The sequence below is a fragment of the Dromaius novaehollandiae genome, chromosome 3, assembly GCF_036370855.1.
Source record: "Dromaius novaehollandiae isolate bDroNov1 chromosome 3, bDroNov1.hap1, whole genome shotgun sequence".
Classification (NCBI taxonomy): Eukaryota; Metazoa; Chordata; class Aves; order Casuariiformes; family Dromaiidae; genus Dromaius; species Dromaius novaehollandiae.
The window spans coordinates 101,225,833-101,248,718 of record NC_088100.1 but is presented as its reverse complement, the minus strand read 5'-3'; the positions used below and the strand labels follow the sequence as shown (position 1 = coordinate 101,248,718).

The 22,886-nt window shown below is 36.9% G+C and overlaps 1 protein-coding gene across 9 annotated transcripts in view; it reads left to right on the top strand.

Annotated features, from left to right (window-relative positions):
• EML4 (EMAP like 4) overlaps positions 1-22,886 on the top strand; it is a 166,669-nt gene that overhangs the window by 123,714 nt on the left and 20,069 nt on the right. For all 9 annotated transcript variants that reach the window (XM_064509596.1, XM_064509599.1, XM_064509598.1 and 6 more), the window contains 11 exons: positions 3,229-3,352; positions 8,406-8,555; positions 10,074-10,143; positions 11,460-11,570; positions 13,865-13,960; positions 15,775-15,909; positions 16,140-16,275; positions 18,132-18,283; positions 19,891-20,016; positions 20,146-20,277; positions 20,902-20,969. In XM_064509596.1, coding sequence (XP_064365666.1) covers positions 3,229-3,352; positions 8,406-8,555; positions 10,074-10,143; positions 11,460-11,570; positions 13,865-13,960; positions 15,775-15,909; positions 16,140-16,275; positions 18,132-18,283; positions 19,891-20,016; positions 20,146-20,277; positions 20,902-20,969 — 1,300 coding nt within the window. The remainder of the gene's footprint in view (positions 1-3,228; positions 3,353-8,405; positions 8,556-10,073; positions 10,144-11,459; positions 11,571-13,864; positions 13,961-15,774; positions 15,910-16,139; positions 16,276-18,131; positions 18,284-19,890; positions 20,017-20,145; positions 20,278-20,901; positions 20,970-22,886) is intronic.

Here is a 22,886-nt window from a genome sequence, read left to right as displayed (position 1 = left end):
CTCTTTGAAAAACATGACATGCCAAACATAATTTCTGGAGTGAATGTCATGCATATAGTAGTATATTTGGTTTTAACTAGCTCATGTTCAGGTGCATTAATTCATTGACCTAGTTAGGCAGAGTTCTCATTTGGAATGAATGACACACATCAAATAGTACAAGTAGTAGTTTCATTGTATAATTAGAGGGTATTAAACTTGTTTGTTTTTTGCAGGGACTATACAGAATGAAATAATGGAGTAAAGTGAAGGCAGATAATTAGGTTTATTTGCCTATGCTATGATAAACAGGGATATCAAAGTATAGTAAATGAAAGTTTTATCAGAGTTGATATTACATGATTCTGCAGTTTGGGGGTGTTTAAACAGTGCCATGACACGCGTAGGTGTTAAGACCATGCAAGATTTCATTTCTCTGGGTAAGAGTTACTCAGCAAATTTTAGGATTTGGTCACCATGGATTTTTTTCTTTAAAATAGCAGTGCTGTCCATGTCTTGGCATATGCTAGGATTGTCATTACTGTATTCAAAGCCAGTGCTGTCTGGTGTGTTCAGAGCTGTGGATCTATTTCACAGAACTTCACACAACTCTAATAAATGCTTTATAATCAGAGAGAGTTCCTTCAAATAACCTAGAGAAAAAAATACATGTTTTCTTTCATTAAACTGATAACTGGCCAGTCTTCAGTCTTAGTTGTCTATTTCTAGAAGACATTTTGAGTGTCCAGAACTTGTTTCCAGCCTTTTTGTGCAAGACTGCTTTGCATCTTTGGTGGTTGAAAGGAGTTAGAGGTTTTCCCCTCCTGTTCTGTTCTGGCTGTAGCAAGCCGTAATGTATTTCCGTGATCTATATAGTGTGAATATTTTAAATTCAGAGATGGATACAGACCCTGTTTTTAAGGTTGGTGCATATGTTTCTGATCTTGCTCACAGCTGTGATTTTGTTTCTCGGTCTTTGCATCTTATAAAATACCTTTGTATGGCAAGAGACTAATCTTGCAGTCTCCACTGCTTGTGCTGTTGCCTCTGAAATTATCTCCTTTCCCTTGCTCTTTTAGCTCTCCAATTTTAAAGTGACTGTAGTTCAGTGAGAATAAACCTGAGTGTCTCAAAACTTCAATTTTAGAGTTTATATGGGGAAAAAAAGCACTGATTGTTCATTCATGCAGTCTGAGTAATACAGCTTTGTTCAGGAAATGCAAGCATTACTTCAGCATTTACATGCGGTCTGTCTCATTTTCGTCTTTTGAATAGATTATATATATATAAAAAAAAAACCTCTGTCAGGATCCTAATTTTAGAACCCAGTGCATCAATTAGCACATTTCTTAATACTGCATTGCTAATTTACAGCTATGCTTCTACTCTGGCCTTATTCAACTGCCCACAGTTCATTGTGAGACTCTGGGTTATATTCCCTTTATCGGCTGGTATTCTCAAATCCTTACTCGGAAAAATACGGGAGTTCCAGATTCTTCTGGCACTCACAGCAGAATAGTATATTACTTTCAATCTATGATATAATTTACATTAACAATGAATATTAAGTACTAAAGAAGATGAAACAGGATAAAAATGCCATTTAATTGGTGCAAAATCAGTAAAATACATCGGTCGTCTTCAGTATTTTGAGCATGTAACTCCTCTGTGAGTGGAGTTGGAGACTGACATTAATTCTCATGGATTTTGGCCTGCCTCAACTTGAAGCCTGATTTAACTGTGTTACAGTTCTGTCTCTGCTGTGTGGATAGAGTGTAAAGGCTCTTAAACATCTCCAAGGGCTCTTTTTCATCTTTCAAAAATAGAAAATCATTAATGTCATCGTGTGGGGAGAAGACTGCTGTAGGACAGGACCTCATATACGAGCCACAATCAGCTATTAAACACACATTACTTTCCTTCTCATGACTGGCTAATGCATTTGGCCAAGCCACTCAACTGCAATTAGTTTTCTCTAGTGTAAAATCCTCCACTATTACTGACTTGAAAAGGGACCCCTAAAGACTTGTGAAATGCTCAGGCACCCTAACAGTATATGATAGAGAAGTGCATATTATTTGTCACAGCTATTGGCAGTGTTGCAGATTGAGCCGTTAGGAGCTGTTGTTTCTTTCTCCCCTTTAGAATATGATGGTGATGAAATTGGAATGATTTCAGTGGATTTGTAACTCAGCTTAGCATGTTGGTTTGTAATGTTAGATAGTTTACGATAAAGCTTTATATATATTATGTGTATGTATATATATAAAAAATATTTAAGAAAAGCTTCACCAAAGCTTTTGACAGTGCCTCCTACAGTATTCTTGTAACTTAGTTGGGACGTTGCAGTCTGGTTGGGCGTACATCTAGGACCGATTTTAAAAAAAGCTATTTGGATGGTTGGCCTCAGAGGGTAGCAGATGATGGGTCGTACTCTTCTGGTGGCCAGTAATGAGCAGCGTGCTGCGGAGGTCTGTCCTGGACCTGTCCTTTTTAATGTCTTTATCAATGACCTGGAGCAGGCAATGTAATGAGTGCTCACCAAGCCTACGGGGGGAGCAGGTGACGTGCCGGTGGGCAGGGCTGGTGGGTAAGGCAACCCAGTCAGGCTGCGGGAGTGAAGATGGAGCCAGGCTTCTCACTGCGATGTGTGGTGAGAGGACAAGAGACAACAGGCAAATGGAAATGAGAGAGGTTCAGACTTGGATATAAGGGAAGACTTTTTCCCCAGGAGGGCAGTCGTGCAGCGGAGCAGGTGCCCAGACAGGCTGCGCAGTCTCCATCCTTGGAGGTTTTCAAGACCTGCCTGGATAAAGCCCTGAGCAACCTGGTCTGGCCTCACAGCTGAGCCTGGCTTGAGCAAATGGTTGGACTAGAGACCTCCTGAGGTCCCTTCCAGCCTGAAATACCTGATCCTCTAATTCCATGACTATTTATTCAACTTCAGATTTTATTTGAAATTTGCCTTTGCTATTTAATTTGCATGTCTAAAATGTTACATGCTCGGTCTGTCCGGAGAGCTATCACAAATTCAGCTAGCACTTACCATGCATGTGTATTGTGTGTCTGTGTATGTTGTTTCTGTGTTCAGTTTTAAAAATCTGGGCCTTTACCAAGCTCACATTTTAAAAATAATCATTATGTTGCAAGTGTTATTTGCCTCTCTGTGCTTATTACTGTTTCTTTTTCCTGTGCTCATTTCTTGTGTAAACTTGCCACACAATTAATATGCTTTTTTTGTTTCAACAGAGGGAGAATATATCAAGATGTTCATGCGGGGTCGACCAATCACAATGTTCATTCCTTCTGATGTAGAAAACTATGATGATATTAGGACAGAGCTGCCTCCTGAAAAGTTAAAACTGGAGTGGGTGTATCCTTATCATCAATAATTATTTGTGGCTCACTTTTTTGTCTTGTCTTACCTTTTTTTTTTCTTTAGAATCTAGTAGTGTGTTTTCCCTTTCAGTGGTGAAATTTACTCCAAGGAAAAAGGGGAGAAAAAGCTAATTTAATGAAACAATCAAAACAGTTTGTAGCTACTTTAAAGTACATCTTTAAGCTGCAAAAAATCCAGGTGCAGCAAAGCCATACTTTTTCTGCATTTAGTTTAGTTTCAAAACTGATCGCCATGTATTGTTAGCGGGAGGGAAAGTGTTGCTGGAGAATTACTGAGTTGCAAAATTCCCCACCCTGGATATATTAGTGCAGGCTGTGTGTTCAGGAACATTGCTAGGTTTTTTTGTCTGTTTTTGTTTTTTTCCGTGCACATTTTTAAGAGGCTTTAGAGCTATGGAAGATCCTGCATAAGATCCAGAATTTCTTATCTACAGAGTAGTTCTCGGCCCACAAAGTACTTAGTACTGCTTAATGCGTTTCAGCCCTGTAATAGAGGGGTTCACTTCGAGGAGGATAGTCTGCATTGAATATATTTATTGTGTGAAGAATGGATATGGAATGTGATTAATGACAATTCTCCAGACATAGCAGGTCAGGCAATTTATGTTCAGTATCATGAATTAAGTTCACTGTAAGAAACATGCTTCTGAACATGTTTGGGTCTTTCCGTCCTGCTAGTCTCTGTGGCTCTTTCATTAAGCTGTGATTAGAAAAGTTAAGTGAGTTCCTTCATACTTCAGTAAAATAACATGGGCTGGACAGCACTTTAGTTGGTGTAATTATCTCAAGTTTGATCTTTCTGATGTTGCTGAAAACCCTAAGGCTTTCAGAAATGTTGATGATAAACTTTCATGTGTTGGGATATATACAGACAGAAGCTGCCCATGCTCTGTCAGCTAAGGCATACATTTATTTTAATCCACCTATTTCTACTTACAGAAGATATTTCTCTATAATCTTTCTGCCTTTGCAAACTAATAGGTGTGTGAAACTGATAATATTGGGCATTCAGTTAAGAAGAGAAAAAAAAGTGTCCTCTGAATTTTTTGACGAGTTTTTGGAAGCTTAGACCATAAAGGAGAGAAGTTTTGGATTAAAAGTCCTGATTGGAAGGAAAAAGGAGCTCTTATTCAGGCTTTGCAAAATTGTGTTGCCGTGCTTTCCTGCTGCCACTCCTCTTGGGTGTTGATTCTGGCACTCATGACCATGCAGTGAATTAGGTCACTTGCTGATCTGTCTGAAAGGTAATCTTTTTTTACTGAGTTAATTTTCAACAGGATCAACTCATTAATTTGATTTGCTCCACAAATATGCAAAGCTAGAACCAGCATACAAGAGGAAGATCAGACCTACATTTTCAGCAGCACCGAGGAGTTTGGACTGATGAAAAGTGATCATGAAATCACATCCTCAGTTAAGTAGGTGCAAATCCCTGTGTGGACATACTTATTTAATGTCCAAGGACGTTAAGTTCAGGTTAAACCAGTTTCCTGCTGAGGGCTAATTAAAGTGAAATAAATCCAGTCTAAACAGGCTGTCCATATGTTTTTGGAATCTGTTTAAAGAAATGAATCTTACATGTCAACTTAAATCAGACCAGTATGTTTCTGTGTGTAAGGTATCTTTTTGGAAGAAGAAGACAGGAAGTCAGAGAAATTTGTAAGGCAGTAATATTGATCTGTATGAAGTTGAAAAAAAATTGTTTGGTTTTAGAGACACAAAAAAGATACAGCAACAGAACAGCCAGTACTTCGTGTGCAGGTTTAGCAGGATGGGGAGGAAATCTGCAAGCCAGCTGGAAGTCCCAAATACGGTGGTGGACTGAGACCTGTACACTTGGTTAATGACATATGGGGACAGTGATTCACAGTATATTTTAGTAATGTGTGTGTTTTGTAACCGAAAGACAGATCAACCCTGAGTTTCAAATAGTTCAATCAGTAAGTTTTATTTTAAACACCTTTTAGTTCTCCAGGAATTAATTACCTTCTGGATGGTTGTTTATAATTGGGCTTTCCTTTGGTAGTACCACTCTGGAAGATGCTACTTCCAGGCTACCTGGTCCACGATGAAGATAAACTATATCAGGGTAAGAACAGATGAAAAAGAGGTTTTGTTTGTTTGTAGGCGGGCTGTGTCTTGCTGGTTTGTTCAATGGCTGATACTGGCACCTGTAGATTCATCAGGACACACTTGAATTTTGTGTGCTCTGCAGATCATTGTTGATAGAAAAAAAAAATACCCATACTGCTTGGCAGGGTGAAGTAGCTCATGAGAAAGAAGGTCTGAGCTCTTGACAGTGTCTTCTGAGTGTTTTCACTTAGATTTAGTTTGGGTATCCCTGCTTTACAGTGCAATCTTGCCTAGTGCAGTTCAGGACTGGCTAAAGCATATCTGGAATTCCTAGTAGTAGAGACATGAGCTCATTTAGTAGCAACAGAGGCCACTGTCAGTGCTGCCGTTAGCTGGCAGTGACCTTATAGCCTCTTTCTCCCAATTTAAAGTAGCTCAGTTTCTGGAGGGATTTTTTTTCATTATTTTTATTACTGATGCTCTTCTTCCTAAGAACAATTGAAGTCAGTAGTAAAGAGACATTTTAATGTTCAGTGGATCAGTTTGCATGGGGTCAGTGACTATCCTAGCCAACTTTAAAAGAAAAGAAAAACCACTGTTCATCTGTGCTTCTACGTATCAATTTTTGAGACAAAGCAGGCCTCTTAATTGACTTAAAAAGTCTTCAAAAATGAAGACTCTCTCAGAATTTGCATGGCTGGAGCATCAGTCTTACTGAAAGATTACCATTAAAATTTAAAGGAAATTAAACAGCAACATTTTGTTAACTATTTTGCTGCAGAACCACAGACAATTATTTATTAATATTTCTCTTTGCTTCTTCTGAATGGATGGAGAAGGGAGGAACTGACGTGTAGCAACCCCTACGGTTGTCTTGGGTGGAGAATGAGGAGTGCAAAAGTAATACATTATTGCTTTCCATGCCCGTGGAAAATGCCACCCCTCTTTGGTACTGTATGATGTAGGAAGGGTGAAGGAAAAGAATGGACCAAGATAACATAAACCATTTCTTGCAGCTTCATGAGTGCCAAAGCTGAGTGGTGCATGCAATGTTTTGCCTTAGCTGCACATGGTAGGCTTCTTTTTGTGAAAGGCATATTTGCATAAGTAAGTAATCCTCTTCCAGGGTGGATGTTCAAAGATGTCAATCTTAACAAATCCTTACCAATACACTGTCTTTTACGTACAACGAACCAACAAGATCTGCCTTTCTCCTCTGAGGTGGTGCTTAGAATAGTGTCCTTCGTGCTTCAGCACAGAAACAATTATTTCATTGGTCTGCAGCTCACCGCCCATCAGTTTTGGAAGTTCAGCAGTCTGGTTGGTTTACTTTGTTTTTGTAAAAGGGCCATTGTAGATTTTATCCTTTTGTGCTATTGATGCTTAAAAGAAGAAAAGAGAGGAAAATTTAGTGGGAAGATAAATAGCAATAGAGCAGAAATGGAGGCATCCTGTTTTTTCTTCTGTCAGCGTTATGGTACATCAGCATTTCTCTTGATACCATTTGTTAAGCAGGCCAGGGAATAACGTCTGCTTCAGAGACCTCATTGTGGTGCTCTCCAATAAGTGGAAGACGGCATGGTATCAAGCTGCTTTCTCTTCGTTACTCCTAAGAGATTTAATTGACAGCTCAATGCATGTCCCTTTTTGAACCACTATTTAGTTAAAGTATATGCGTATACAGTACTGATGAGACTACAGAAGAGGAAAGACCCCCATTGCTGGTAGTGTTTTGGCTTTTTTGGGAGATGGGATTGGGAAGGGTGTGGTAGGGTTTTTTTCATTTTGGCGGGTTTTGTTTTTTTGTGGGAAGGTAACCCTTGTTCACGAGGAAGAGAGGCTAGGCTGTCAGTTCAGACGTCAGTTTAGGTATTGCCAGATTGTACTCATGTACCTGCTGCTATTTATAAGAAAGGACCTGCTTGGTCTGGCTTGCTCCATGTGGGTCTTTGACTTAATTTCCTTTCTGTCTGATTAACCAAGACCTGTGGTTGGGATCCTTTAGCTAAAGTTGCTTAAGGTATTTCCCATATTTTCCATGTCGTTGCAGGTGTATTAGTACACCTTGAAGTGGGGAGCTATCTCTAAAGTGCAGGACATAACAGGAAAAAGTAATTACATTTTTAAGGCTTCAGAGCTACTGTTACAGTCTGTGATAGGGTTTTAATTGTGCATGAGGGCCCTGGGGCTGACATACAGGCAGGCAGCCATGTTAATAGCCTCCATGAAGAAAATGCACCTGTTTCAAAGTATCAAGTTGTAATAACGTTAGATCAGCGCTAACCAAGGCTGGATCCTAGTGCAGAAAACTTTTGAATGCCATTGGTGTCATAGGAGTTGGATGGGTTTTTGACAAAATCATCCGTTTTATGCGTTTTGGCTAGGTTCACTTAGTTTTCCCCTTGTCAGTTAGTTCGGGGGGTTGTTTGTTTTAAAAATATTCTAAAACATTTTGTAAAGAAATATTTCCTGAATTTGGCAGCTGCTCTGCAGAATCTTGCCTTTTTCTGAAGAGCAGTAGGAATTTTCACACACTTGTTTTAAAGGCCAGATGGAGCCGGTGCACTTGCACTCTGGAATGCAAACGCACACTTCTGTCGCCGTGCAAGGCGTTTAGCCAGTACAGCGAGCAGTATTGCTACCTAGAGAAACTTCACATCGTCAGTTTTTACAAACTGACTCTGTTATGTTTGTCTTACTTCAGTATGCTTTCCACAGGCTTTATTTTCATGTCAGTGAGACATCGTGTTAAAATGGTTTGGTTCCCAAAATCTGTTGACTGTGTGTTTTTTTTTTTTCTTTTTAAACTGTGTTTCACTGAAATTATCCTTTCAGAGAATAATATAATGGCATATTTTGTGACATGAGAACAATCAGCAGTCCTTGCAAAATTTATATTTTGTGGTACACACTGGTTATGAAAACCTTGACTTTAAAAAAATATATGCATATAGATATGGGTATCGTGGAAGAGACTGTCGAGCCAATGTTTACCTCCTTCCTACCGGAGAAATTGTGTATTTCATAGCGTCAGTGGTGGTACTATTTAACTATGACGAGCGAACTCAGCGACACTACTTGGGTCATACAGACTGCGTTAAATGGTTAGTGCACAACATTTGTATATGAGTGTATGTATGTGTGTAATAATGCAGAGAGATTTTTTTTTAATTCTCTGATTTTATCTATGATCTTGTTAGTGTCATCATAGTTATTGTTATTTTCTGTTCCATCAGTCCCAGTAGATCTGACTGCAGTAAGTACTGTGTAAGTGAACAGTGCTAGAGTAGTCTTTGCTAGCTTATGGTTTCTAGGTTTAAATGTAAAACAACAAGAGGATACATAGATAATCTAAGAATGTCAGATTAGAGACAAAGTATTTACATAAATTATTCTAAATGGATGTCCCAGTTATTAAAAATTGCCATCAGCCCAATTCTAAATCAGTGATTTACAAGCAATACGGCAAAGGTGTAGGCTTAAAGGAGAATTAGAAAACCAAATGGAAAACTGAGTGATAGTTTTGTGATTTTTTTGAATAGATGCTCCATCCAAGTGTTAAGACCGTCTGGGAGACCAGAAGGACATTTGCAAATGAAGCAGCAAAGCAGGAAAATTGAACCCAATATCATTGTCAGCACAAAGGCAGTTGCTGACTTTACAGTGTTAGTTCAAAAAGTAGTATAAGGCTTCGTGATTTTAATAGAGAATGTAAGCTCCTTACTTTATCTGAATGGAGGAGAAGAGTTGCTATCTAGCCCTCTCTCCTTTTCTTTCCCCTGTTGTGCTTTGATAACCGCAATTGCTTCCTGTGGGAGGGATACTGTCAATCTTGTGTTTTTCACAGTTCGTTCAAAAGACTGATTTTAACGTTTTTGGTGTTCATCACTATGACTTCTTCAGCCTCCCCCCAACGCACACTTTGCCTTTTTCAAGGGCTTTCTTCCCCTTTGTAATCCTACAGAGAAAGTAAATGAGAAAGCCAGTCTAAAAATAACTATGAGTAGAAGGAATTTTGGACTTACAGCATCTCTTATTTTTCACATCAGCTTCAAAGCAAAATGTGATAAGCAAAAGCAGATTTTTGGCTTACAGTAGCAATGCACCACACTGAAGATTTTCATTAGTACAGTTATATCAATAGCTCATTTCAAGTGCTGGTAATCCCTGACTCTGTGGTACACAGTGCTTCAGCTGACTTCTCAGCTGTTTTTTACCCCAGGTCCACACACAGATTTTAGGTACAAAGTATGCTGTCGTGTTTATAAATATGACAATTACATCTAGAAAGTTCAGCGTGAGACAATGTCCATTTTGTTACAGTGGATCCCCGATAGAGTGCAAACCTTAGATTTGCCTGGGCAAATGTGAAGGTGGCTCCCGTGGCACCTCTGGTTGTGTGCCAGCAGCCCTCACAGATGCCTGATCAAATGATCAGCATTTTCCAGTACAGTATGTAATAAAATATTCTGATGAGAAAAACATTCAAGCTGTCTCATTAAAAGTGGGATCTAGGATCATAAGTGTCTTCATGGGCTTCTGTTGAAAAACAAACAAAAGAAAACCTCTCGGTTTTGAAGACCGATGACAGCAAAAGCAAGTCATATTTCTGTCTGTCTTAGTCTTGCAGTTCATCCAGACAAAATTAGAATTGCAACAGGACAGTTAGCTGGAGTGGATAAAGATGGAAGGGTAAGTAATAGAGCTGTCGAGCAGTAGTATCTTGTTTTGAAAACCAGCAAAAATTGGTTTTTTTGTTTTTTTATCTCATCATTGCTTCCTGTTTACTGTTTATTTTATGCCATACGTTTGCTGAGATAGTTTGCTGTTTCTAAGGTAATGATAAATATCTCTAGCAAAAGATAGTAACTACTAAGTGCTCAGCTGCGTATTAAAAAGAGCAGAAGCTCATAAAGTCCTGTGTCTGCAGCATCAGAAACTCAGTTTTAATTCTGAAAGCAACTGTGAAACCTCATGTGGCCTTGCAATCAATTACATTTCTGTCATGTTTCTTCCAATATGTCTTCCCTCAAAGGAAAGCAAGCCGTGTTCTGTGGGTCTGTGTGCTCTTACAGCTTCAAGGAAAAGGAAATTGGCTTTGGGAATTCATGGAAGATGTGACAAGCTTTCCTACAAACTCACCTGGTTGGGGACAAGTGCCTTTAAATGCGCTTGTCCCTGGCTGTTGAAGAAGTCTGTTAGAATTGGAATGACCAGCTTATCTTTACTAAGTTATAGACAGCAAAACATAACAAAGATATTTTTGAGGTGTAGAAGCCTTATTCAGATGTTCTTATTTCTTTTAAGAAATTGATGTGGCTTTCCTGTGGATATTGGTATGACTTCCACTGAACGTTTGTTGAGTCTCCTGCTTGAGTTAAGGAGTTTTTCTTTTTTCTTTTTTTTTCCCCCCACCTCCCACATCAACAACATGATGTGTTATCTTTTCTATGGTGAATGCTGTCCTAAAGCCATTTCTATTCCCACTTTATTTGTGATTGCATCACGTTTATGAAGCTAAGCAGGTTTGGGATAATACATGGATGAAATATAACCATGGAGGATTTCATTCAGGGGTTGGTGATGGAACACTCAGTAACCTTGCTCTGATGCACTGCGGCCAATTTTTGCCTAGTTTTGTATAGAAAAAACAGTGCTTGACCACCTGTTTCAGTTGTTCTGTAAGACTTGGTCTATTTATTTGTCTAGTGTTTTAAAGTGGGCTAAGTATTATTTTTGTGACATCCAAATGCCAGCATATTTAATTTCCTGCCATGATGGCAATGCTGCCTTGTTCTAGCCCAGACATGGTGGGTATAAATTGTCTAGGATCTTGGCTTTTGAGGTTAAAGATACTCGACAGTGGGCATCATCAGCACAAGTCATCGGCTTTTCAGCCTGTAGTTCATAGTACTGGAGTTCAGGTAGCATCTGTTTAACGACCCTTGCAATCTGCATCTGATGTTTCTGCGGTCGATAATGCTATTTGTCATGTTGCTTTTGCACAGCCTTTACAGCCCCATGTTAGAGTATGGGACTCAGTGAGCCTGGTGACGCTGCAGGTTATTGGCCTTGGGACTTTCGAACGTGGAGTGGGGTGCTTGGATTTTTCAAAAGCGGTAAGACGCATCCTATTGCCTGACGTTTTAAGTGCATTATCAAATTCTGTGTAAACTGGAAAGAAATCTCTGGAGGTTTTTAGATGCAGTTTTCTAGCTGACCTGCTTTGGTTTGTATGCTTTATAAAAACAGCTGACAGTGAGCTAGGTGGAAAAACAGGAAATTGCGCATGTAGATTTGTGGTATCAGAGTAGCACACTGAGTAAACAGCAGACAAGAAATACCTTGCCTAGAAATAGAAATCTGTGCTGGTATGGGGGCGGGGGGAGGTGGGAGTTGTTTGTTTATTTAAAGTTTGCTTATAAGGTTCATGAAGGCAAATTTTAATGAGTTCTGACATAATGAGTAAGTTTTCTGCTTGCATAATTGGAGGATTTTTTTATCCACCAAAAGAAAATAATAAAATCTTTTTTTATTTTCGCCTTAGAAATAATTTGTCTGCCTGTACCTCTACTTTTATATAGACTAAAAATAGAAGTCTTGTTACTGGGTCACAGAATTGATCAGAAAAATTAGTAGTAAATGGAAATGTGCTGTTTGATATATTTTCGTGAAGTTCTCGCTTCAGAATTGCCACTGAGTTTATTTTCAGTTTATATTTGTGTAAAATATGTGTATATTTTAATCTTTTCTTGCCTTTGTATTTTCCCCCGGAGCTCTAAGACATATCAGTGCTCCTGTAATGCCAAGCTGTGATTCTTTCATCCTGGTGATAGGATTTAGAAACAAAAATGCAGCAAAAGCATATCTGCTCTATTTCCCATTAAAGAACAGAAGGGAATGACAGAGTGGTTGAGTTGAGAGGGTCCTCTGGAGATCGTCCAGTCCAACTCACCTGCTCAAACAGGGACATCTGATAGGGTCAGTCGAGTGTTGAATATCTTCAAGGATGGAGACTCAACAACCTCTCTGGGCAACCCACTGGAAATAAATGCTTCTGCTGTCTTGCTGCAGTTCCGCTAACACTGAAACATCACTAAGTTAATTATATCTTGCTTTGTCTTTCAGTAAATAAAATAAGCTTTTCTAATACTTCTAATTTTTCTAATAGCTTTTATAATAAAATAAACGTTTCCCTACATAGTATAAAAATATACTGCATAAACAGAATAATGTGAGAGGAACACTCACTCAGTCACTGTAACATACCAATAAAACTTATAAACTCAAATTTTTTAAGGTGAAGAAATACATATTCCATCATAAAAAACACTAAAGAAACATTAAAGATTAGATTTTAGTTATTAGGGTTGTTCTGCAGCTGAAACTGGTCCTGATACCTTATTGCACTTTCATATCATTCCGCGTTAGACTGAGACAGTGAGTGTGAAATATTCTAGAGCTGTGTTTTTTACCACATAATTCCACTAACCCGCATAAGAGCAGTGTATATCACCAAAGCAGTCTTAAGGGTTTTTTTCCCCACTCAGTATTGACGTGTATATTGGAGACAATCTGCTTGTAATAGTATCTGGGAATAAAAATTTCAGCCACCTCAGTATTTTCAGGATTTGTTAGCGAATGTGAGTTGAACTGTCAAGAATCAGCTTTAAAATAAACAAGGATCTCTTTACGCGTGTTTTTGAAACAGCTGGTTTGTGGAAGTGTATGTTGCTGTGAATAAATATGTTTTTGTTCTAAGATTCTCAGTCTGTTCTGCTAATTGTGCATAGCCACACTTACTATTTTGTTGTAAAAGTATTCAAAATAAGCTGTTTCAGTTATTTAAACCTTAAATGTTAGACTTCCTACTTTTGTAAATTTTTTTTTTCCAGAAAATGTTACCTTTGCTGCAGTTATACCAATTGCCTCATGAAAGTGCTGGTACTTGCTCCTCTGTGAGAAAATTAGATTTGCTTGTAAAATCTTGATAATGCAAAGTTGTGTGTAGGTGCTAGTAATATTTAAGGAAAAAATCCACAAATGGGGAAAAAATATTTGTTGAATAGAAAAGGAGAAGCAGTTTTGGTTTGATGCTCTTGGCATGGTATTACAAACAAGAAGGCAAAAGGTTACAAACTAAAAGGGAAAGACTTGATGGATATTTCTAAAGTTTTCTTAGAATATTATTTGAATCATGAGAGATTATCTAAAATGTGAGGTTATCCAAAAATGAATTTAGATGTTTTACTTTTAAGAGAAATGGTAAATACAGCAAACTCCTTGTTTTTAAGGATTTACTTGCTTAATTTATATTTGTGCCTTTGTGATTTTTAAAATAGTACTGTCATACCCTATTTTTAAATGTGATATGAAAATACTTTGTCATCACACCTTTTTTGTTTTTCTTTAGGATTCTGGTACTCATTTGTGTGTAATTGATGACTCTAATGAGCATATGCTCACTGTGTGGGATTGGCAGAAGAAATCAAAAGTAGCAGAAATAAAGGTAAATAGTGTGCAAATGAATATTCTAAACTGCAAGTGCTGTTATTCTTCGAAGTAAATGCAAAAACGTGTAAGACAAATTTGGTTTTATAGCAGTATATTGTCGTAATTAAAAAAAATAAAAATCCTGGGGGCTTTAAGGAAATTATGTGGTGATGCAGTCTGTAGTTGTTTATTTTTGAAAGACAATTTTAGATGTTCTGCATTCTCTTTTCCATCTGAATGAAATTCCAGACCTGGATTCTTTGTGTACGTGTTTCTACTCAGTTAAAAAGTCCATTAGTACTTCTGTACATTGTAATCAGATCGGCTTTTCTTTTTCTTTTGATCTCTGACAAGTGTTTGCAGGTGTTGCACTCTTTATCAGTGTAAAATCGATTGCACTAGAACGCCCAATTCGATAATAATTTACTGTTGAAGTCTGCATTTTGAGATATTTGGCTTTGTGTTCTACAATATCAAGGAAGCAGATATATGGATGTAGAACTGAATTTTTTAAAATAATTTTTTAATCAGGAAGTCAAATACTCTGTAAGCACATGTCTTTAATGTAATTTTATGTCAGCATTTCCATTTCCTCGCTGATACCGAATGTGAAGGTAACTGGCATATTCCCGATATTTCCCATTTACCTTTTTATTGACATTACATTTTGACTGTTTTCACTCTTCAGGAAGTTCCTTGCTATTTCAGAATTGACCAAAAGAATATGACAAGGAAAACATCCCCTTCAGTCATTCACTTTTAGGATTTGATCTTGCAGTATGTTAAGCACCTTCTATGACAGCTAGGTTTGGTGTGAGCTGAGAGTTTCTATCCTGGAGTTAGGGCCTAAAATGGAAGCCTCATTTCACCTAAACATGACTAAATATTTCTGCCCTTCCAGTTTCTACATGGTTTGTGGACATACCGGCTCCACTCATGTGGAGGAAAGGATGAGTGTGAAGTATAATTTAATAAATGTGACCATCAGAAAACAATGAAATCTAACAAGTTTACTTTTCTAAAATGAGCTATAGAAAGGTAGAGTGCGAAGCTACCTAGCCTCGTTAGTCCCGTGAATGCTAATTTAACGATGTGTTTAAGTATGTTCCTTTAAAGCAAGTGCACAAGTCCTATAGAAATAAATGCATTGATGCGTTTACCTAAGTGTTTTGTGGAATCACTGCCTCCAGGAGTTTGCTTCAAAGACAGTTTTGTTGAATTTGCATTACAAATTAGATAAATGACCAGTCAATTTGTTATATTGGTAAAATGTACTGGTAAAGTATTCATAAAGTATTCACTTGGGTGTTCTCACATGAGGAGAAAAGAAGGTGAGAGGAGGAGAGAACCCAAAGGAATTGTTACGGGGTTTCAGAAAGAGAATGGATGTAATTGTGGTATGTTGTGATTCTCTGTGTTACCTCTATCATAGTTTTGTTATCCAAAATAGCAAACTAGTCAATGTAGAAACTGAACTGTGTTTCAATACAAAAAAATTGTCTTGTTTTTCATTCATTTTCTGTAGCAGAAGTCTTAGCTATTCCAAATGGTAGAAGGTCTTTTACAATTTAAAAAAAATGAAAAAAAAAATGTACTTTTCTACTGAAGTTTTATAAAATCCCTTAAAAATATGAAAGGATAATACTAAAATGATGTGTGCGGTCCTTCAAACAGTTGAATTTATCATGGAAATATTTATGGATTCTTTCATACATCCAATCAATCAACTATACATTTTCTTCTGTCTCTGTTTTGAAATTTGGGGTTTTACATGTGTGTCTAATAGCTAATGTTCCACCTGAATAAATGTTACTTCTGTTGTTCTTTCAGACTACAAATGAAGTTGTACTTGCTGTAGAATTCCACCCAACTGATGCAAATACCATAATAACATGTGGCAAATCTCATATATTTTTTTGGACGTGGAGTGGCAATTCGTTAGCAAGAAAACAAGGGATATTTGGGGTAAGAATGCTTTTATATCGGTCAGATTTTAAATCAGTGGAATGGTCTGCTTATCCCTACCACGGACTTGCTCCATTGTCACCTTACACTGTTTGAGCGAAGAGGGTAAAGAAAAAGAAAAAGGCTAACTTCTGTTTATGTGTATGCAGGGTGTATGGGTGTGAATGCGTTATACTAATTACAAAAAGAGTACAAGCAATTATCCCTTTCTTTTGCTTATTTTGTTTCAGAAATATGAAAAACCCAAATTTGTTCAGTGTTTGGCTTTTTTGGGAAATGGTGATGTGCTCACTGGAGACTCAGGTGGGATAATACTTATATGGGGCAAAACTACTGTAGAATCTACTCCAGGAAAAGGACCTAAAGGTAGGATGCATTCACAGTTAATCACAGATTAGACAGTCTGTAGAAGACAAACTTATAAAAGATTCTGTTAGAAAAGGAATAGGAAAATTGGCCTGGCTATGGGTGTACACTTCCTTTTATGACAGGTGGTACTAAACTCCTTCAAGTCTCGTGAATTTAATAGTTGACTTAATAGCCATCCAGAGTTTCTCATCAATTTGTGAGAGTGTGCCCAAAGTTGATGAAAACTACTTTATTTAAATGTTTTTGCATGGAAAAAATGTGCAGTTAATTAACTTTGCTTTCAACCTATGATTTGAAAGATGCTATAGGATCAATTCGAGGGTTCTGTGAGCTGCATTTGCCTCTTAAGGCTTGTGTTGTACCATGCTTAGTCTCAAAAGAATACCAATAAAAGTTGAAGCTAATGTTAAGAGGGCTTGTGTGTGAAGGAAAAATATATTGCAGAGCTGTAGCAGTTACACAAATAACACAGTATCTGGTTAAGCAGATGCTCAAATCTTGGCTGTAAAATATACTTTAAAACCCATTTTATTTGGCATTTGGGTTAAAGTTTTTGTAGAAAAGAGAAGAAAAATGATTTGTTACCCAGCATATGCAAACCTGGCACAGTTGAGCCCTAAGGTAACTTTTAAATTCAAGTATAATTTATTTTACTTGGCAGCTATTTCAAACGCTCTGGTTTAAATTGGTATGCCAGGAAAACATTCATGTAAAAAGCAAATCTTTAACGGTAAGTCTGCTTTTGTAGGTAAATCTCTTTCTTGTCTTTCAAGCTAACTGCAATGGAAAAGTAATTTAACAAATTATCTGATGTTTAATTTTGACGTTCTTTTGTGCGAAATAACCTTTTCCCAGAATAATCTTAAAAGATATCAAATAGAACTTTTATTTCCATTGGCTTAATTGAATATGGGCTCTTTTAGTTGGTTTATCATATTAAATTGGTCCCATGACTTTATCGCAAACTCTTTTTGGCAGTCAGAGAGCATGCTGAATTGAGCCATAGGCAGAGTCAGCTCAGTTAAGTTGGCATTTGTAGAGGTGGTGTTTTAGATTCTCTTGTGATTGCTCTTTGTATATATGCAAATCCTGGAAGCCCCAGATTTTTTTTTTTTTTTTTTTTAATATACTTTACTACAGTAGGTAGCAGTTCTCTTCTAATGAAGACCCAGCTAGGATGCAAGAGTTTTACTTTTTTCCCATGCTAGCACTGATATTTTATTTTCTAATCTTTTTCGTTCTTCCTAGTGTTTTCCTTTGGGTAGACTACTGTATTGATAGATGCCAAGTGCTGGTTATAGTGTTTTTAAGTGAAGCAACATCCAGCATTAGTTATTAGAATCATGCATTTTGGAAACTTTGCTATAAATAATTTGCTTTTTTTCCATTTTTATTCCCATAGGACTATAGAGAAGGAGTCTTAAGAGTTTTTTTTTTTTTAATTAAAATAACTTCAATTCTTTTCTAATGGTTATATGCTAAATATTTTTTGACTCTTAAAGACAGTTTTTCTTGCCTCTTGCAGAATTGTGTTCCTTTGGATAGCAGAAAATCAAAAGTATTTTGCAAGCAATTGTAATGTTCCTGCCTTCAAAATAGATTTAGGACAGTCACAGTCTCAAACAAATATTCTCTTTAGAAAAGCAGGCTTTTCATTTATCTTTTTATCCTGTAAGAAAACACTACCACCTTGTGTTTGTAATACTAATGCAATACTAACAGGGTGACAGTCTAAATGTAATTACGTATTGTACACTGTTGTTGTATTCTTGTGCCAAATTGCACAGCTTCTTGTAAGCCCAGGTTAAAAAAAATGAGTAGAGTTCAATATTATTTTCTTTTTATGCATGTAGGAGTATATCAGATAAGCAGACAAATCAAAGCTCATGACGGCAGTGTGTTCACGCTCTGTCAAATGAGGAACGGAATGCTGTTAACTGGAGGTGGGAAAGACCGGAAGATCATCCTGTGGGATCATGATCTGAATCCTGAAAGAGAAATCGAGGTAAGAAGGCAGGAGCAGCAATGGAACTGCGTTGGGCAGGGTGTAACTAGCAAGCTGGAGCTCCTACGCCCCTCAGAGAGGACCACTATTTGGGATGACAGAACGTCTTTTTTGCTGTCTTTCTAAATGGGTGACAGTATTTTGTTGTAAGTGTGTGTCAAGTTTCAGTCTGTATGTGGTACCGTATGAAGTTTCTGTACTCCTCTGTTTAAGCAAACAGAAATTTTAAGTTTTCTTCTTTTTTCTAAACCCTTCCTCAGTTTCTCTTATTTGTCCCTTTTTTGAGGACGTTCTTTAGTATTGCCTGTGTTTCTTCTGAAGTTTGCCTGCCTGGAGAAAGACAAGTTACCAGGATTCGAGCTTTTTATAGATTATTTGATGTTATACAAATAATAAGATATATAAGGGTGCTCTGTATCAGTTAGGTAGCAAGGAACATCGAAGCATTTCTTTTAACTTTACCTTAACTCGTGTATTTGGATATTTATGCGTCTTTGTGATTTGGTGAATGGGAAGAAAACCTGCATATTGTGGATTTAAAAATACTTGTTTTTTCCTAACAATAAGATGTTCTCCATAAGGTGTTCTCCTAAAATAATGTAGTCATCTTAAACAATTGTTCTAGTAATATTTTAGTACCTTTTAATTGGCACACATTTATACCAACATTTTGAGAAATAAACATACAAGGGTTAAAGAGGGTTATAAAAGGGCTTTTTTATTATTATTATCTTGAAGCTAATTAAGGACCTTTAGAAAGCATGGCTGAGAATAAGTAAACATTGACTACTGTATGCAACTCCTAGACTTGTTGAATAACATACTGTATTCCTATCACTGTCTCCGTGTTCCTTTTGCCATATGTCATATTATGTTCAAACTAATTATTTTATTTATTTTATGTTGAAAAATATTATGTGAACCCTGACACGTAACTTGTGTCAGGGTCATAAGGATCATAATGATTTTCTTTCTTGTGGCTAATGTGGAAGTGAAAATGACTTCTCTTTAGAAAATATGTTAAAATAATAAACAGGCACGTGATAAAATAGAGCCATGCATTGGAATTTGAGCATGCAATAAGCAAACTCATGAAATTCAGTCATTGCTGGCATACGGCATACAAACAGTTACTTAAGGTTAATCAGGAAACGTTAAGAAAATCAGGAAGCATTTACTGTGGACTACAAGATTTTTCTTAATTTTCACAGTCTCTTCTTTTAAAATGTTCATAATTCCTGTCCTTATGATGAGTTGCGCAGGTGTGGAGTGCATTTATTTAATGCATTTGACACTTAAAGATCCATAGAGCTTAATTAGTTTTTTTTTTTTTTTTTTTTTTTTTTTTTTTTATTTACTGAGGCCCATGAAAATGTTGCAGTTGTGGTTGTTTTGGCATGAGGGTCTTCCATATATGCCTGTACAGAATAGATAAATGAGGTAAGTTTCAGGTCAAATCCTGATTTAAAGTATAGGTGATTAGATTATTCCTTTTTACAGGGAGAATGGCAGTTCTGGTCTTGTTGTGCACTACGGTAATTATGATCTTCAAAAATACGTGCCTGTAAAGATCTGTAATGTGGCTTTACCACCGTTTGTTTTCCCAGGTTCCTGATCAGTATGGAACGATCAGAGCAGTAGCAGAAGGAAAAGCAGATCAGTTTTTAGTGGGAACTTCACGAAACTTTGTTTTGCGGGGAACATTTAACGATGGTTTCCTGGTAGAGGTACAGGTGAGGCGTTTTTGGTTGTTTCGTTTTTTTTGTTTGTTTGTTTTAACATAATCCAAATGTGAAGGGCTAGGGCTTCCCCGTTGGGTCTTTGCCTTATTCATTTTAAATGATGCATTTTTTCCTTTTCAGGGGCATACGGATGAACTCTGGGGACTGGCATCCCATCCTTTCAAAGATTTATTTCTAACGTGTGCTCAAGATAGGCAAGTTTGTATGTGGAACTCTGTGGACCACACACTGGAATGGACCAGGCTGCTAGATGTATGTGAACTCTTTAACGTTAAATATAAAACTGGAAAATAGGAGAAAACATCAATTTTGTGAAGTATTCTTGTCCCGTTTGACTGTAGAGAGAAGGAAAAATCCCGTAACTGTGGCGTTAAAAACAGCTATTCAGAAGTTTTGATAAACTTAACAGGGTTCATCAGCCGTTATATAAAGGGTAGTCTGATTACGATGGTGCCATTTAGCGATCCAACTCAGAATATAGTTAAAAATTCCTTTGTTGTTGTTACAGTTTAACTTTTTTACAATTGTCAGACAGTCTTAAGAGGTTGTTTTATCGATGCAGGTGTGTTAGGCTTGGCTTTAGACTTTCTTCCTTACTGTCAATGTTTATATCATATCTTGGCTAATAACCAAGCAATTGTAACTATTTTGATGGAAAATTAGGCATGTTGCTTGTGAGAGGGTCATGTAATACATATTAGCGATACACTTAAAAAATCGGTTTGAGGATTATAAGCATGCAGCTAACTTAGCTAATCTTACTCTTTTATTTCTTTGTTAGTTTGCATGGGATTTTTAGGGTGCCTTTAATATAAGGAGAGGTTTATGCCTGTATATAAGCTGGAGAATAAATTACATACCTCTGCCTCTGTTTAGGAACCTGGGCACTGCGCTGACTTTCACCCAAGCGGAACAGTGGTAGCAATAGGAACGCACTCTGGAAGGTAAAAATGTTTTCATTAAGCTGTGATGATGGAAAATTTAAGGGAGGTGGTTTAATATTAGGCATTTTATTTATTGGAGTTCATCTGTCATTTGTTTTTCATTCTTTTGTATAAAGCTAACTAGTCTGAAAATTTTTTGGTGGGGGCAGATCTCTTGTAAGGGTAGACAGAGACAGATTATTTAACTGTTTATTGTTTGGCTTTTTTTTTTCTTCTCCTTTTAAGCTACTATTTCATGAAAACACAGATTTTGATTTTTTTTTTTCCTCTTTTGGTGTTCATGAGCACTCCATGCTGAGTTTACCAGGTGTTATGTGTTTTAATTGAATGTGTTACATTCGTTTAGAAGACAGGTCCATCACAGACCTTCCCTCCTCCCAAATCAAACACACTTTCAACCTGTTTAATTTAGCTGGAAAGGCAACTGAACAGACCTAGTATTTTGACTTTGTGTCTGACAGAGTTCAACTGTGCTGTAATGCACAATGAAGTGCTGTTGAAAATTAGGATGTCCAGACTCATCCTAATATCCTTGCTTATTTTAAAGTACCTGAATGCAAGCCAAACCCTTCAATTCAGGCATCTTTTAGTGGTGGGAAAAAAAAAATTTAATTCATATTCAAGCTCTCTTTGACTTGGTATTATTTCCCAAGAAAGTCATCTCATGCAAGGCATTTTTAGCAAATAATAATTAAAAGAAAAAACAGGCTACTAATAGCATTAGAAAGGTCAGAGTGGCAATTTTCAAATCTGCTGGCCATTCTCTTTCTGTCTCAGTCCTACCTTATGGTTGGCAAGTCAATGATAAAGTAATACATAGTGCATGTAAGAAAACTACTGTTTTCTTTTTGTTTAGTTTGTCCTCTAGATTTTTTTATGGCTTTTAGCCATGCATTTAGGAATGTAAAGTTTGTTTTTAAAAACTGCCGAGCATATGCAACACATGATTTAACTTTCTTGGAAAAAAACAAAAGTTAAATGCTTTTCAAGGATTTTCTTTCTCCAAGATGAAGATCCAGTCTGCAATAAATTCATGAGGAATAAGATCAGGCTAGAAAACCTAGTGTACGTTCCTAAGAAAAATCTGGCTGAGCTCTTGTACGTTTGGATTCCACTTTGTGCCTTTTCATTTTTTATGTCTTTCTAATTACAGTATTAAATTGAACCAGTGTTTCTGCCTTTGTTAAACAGAGCAGAAGATATTAGCCTACTACTGTTTGAGACAGAGAAAGAGAAAAGATGTCAGGCCACATTGTTTGAGAGTTCTTAGTCATTTTTGAAATTGCATCAAAATACAATCATGCCATAGTGAGCAGTTGAGGCATTCAGTCTAGAGTTTGCTTTTGACTGATATCTCTCTCTATATAGATATAGTTATAATATGTAATATATATATAATATATATATAAAAATATATTTTTTCCTCCCAGAGAGTTTGCTTTACTTTTCCAATTCAGTGCATTTCAGTTTAAATTCAGATTTTTAAATTACTTGAGGGCAGCCCCTTTATATGATATTGGATATGTTTATAATGGTGGTCTTTGGTCTTATTATTTTCTTCCCATGTTCTTTTTGGAATGAAGCAGTTATATTTCTACTATTATATTTTATTGCATTCTGATATTGCATGATTCAACAATAGGTTTGATATACGAAAATGAAACTGAATTAAAATGAGGTCTGGTAAGTGTACAAGTGAATGAGAAGTAAATGGAATTGTGAAACAAGATAAACAGAGTAGTTTTAGATTTACTGACTAACTGACAATATCATGTGGTGCTTTCCATGCCAGATAAACCAGTCTCAGGGTGTTATTTCCTGGACGAATGAGATTTGCATGATATATCTGGATTACTGTAAGAGAGGAAAAAATCTCTCAAGCCTTAACTATATAATAACTTAATTGATTCATACCCC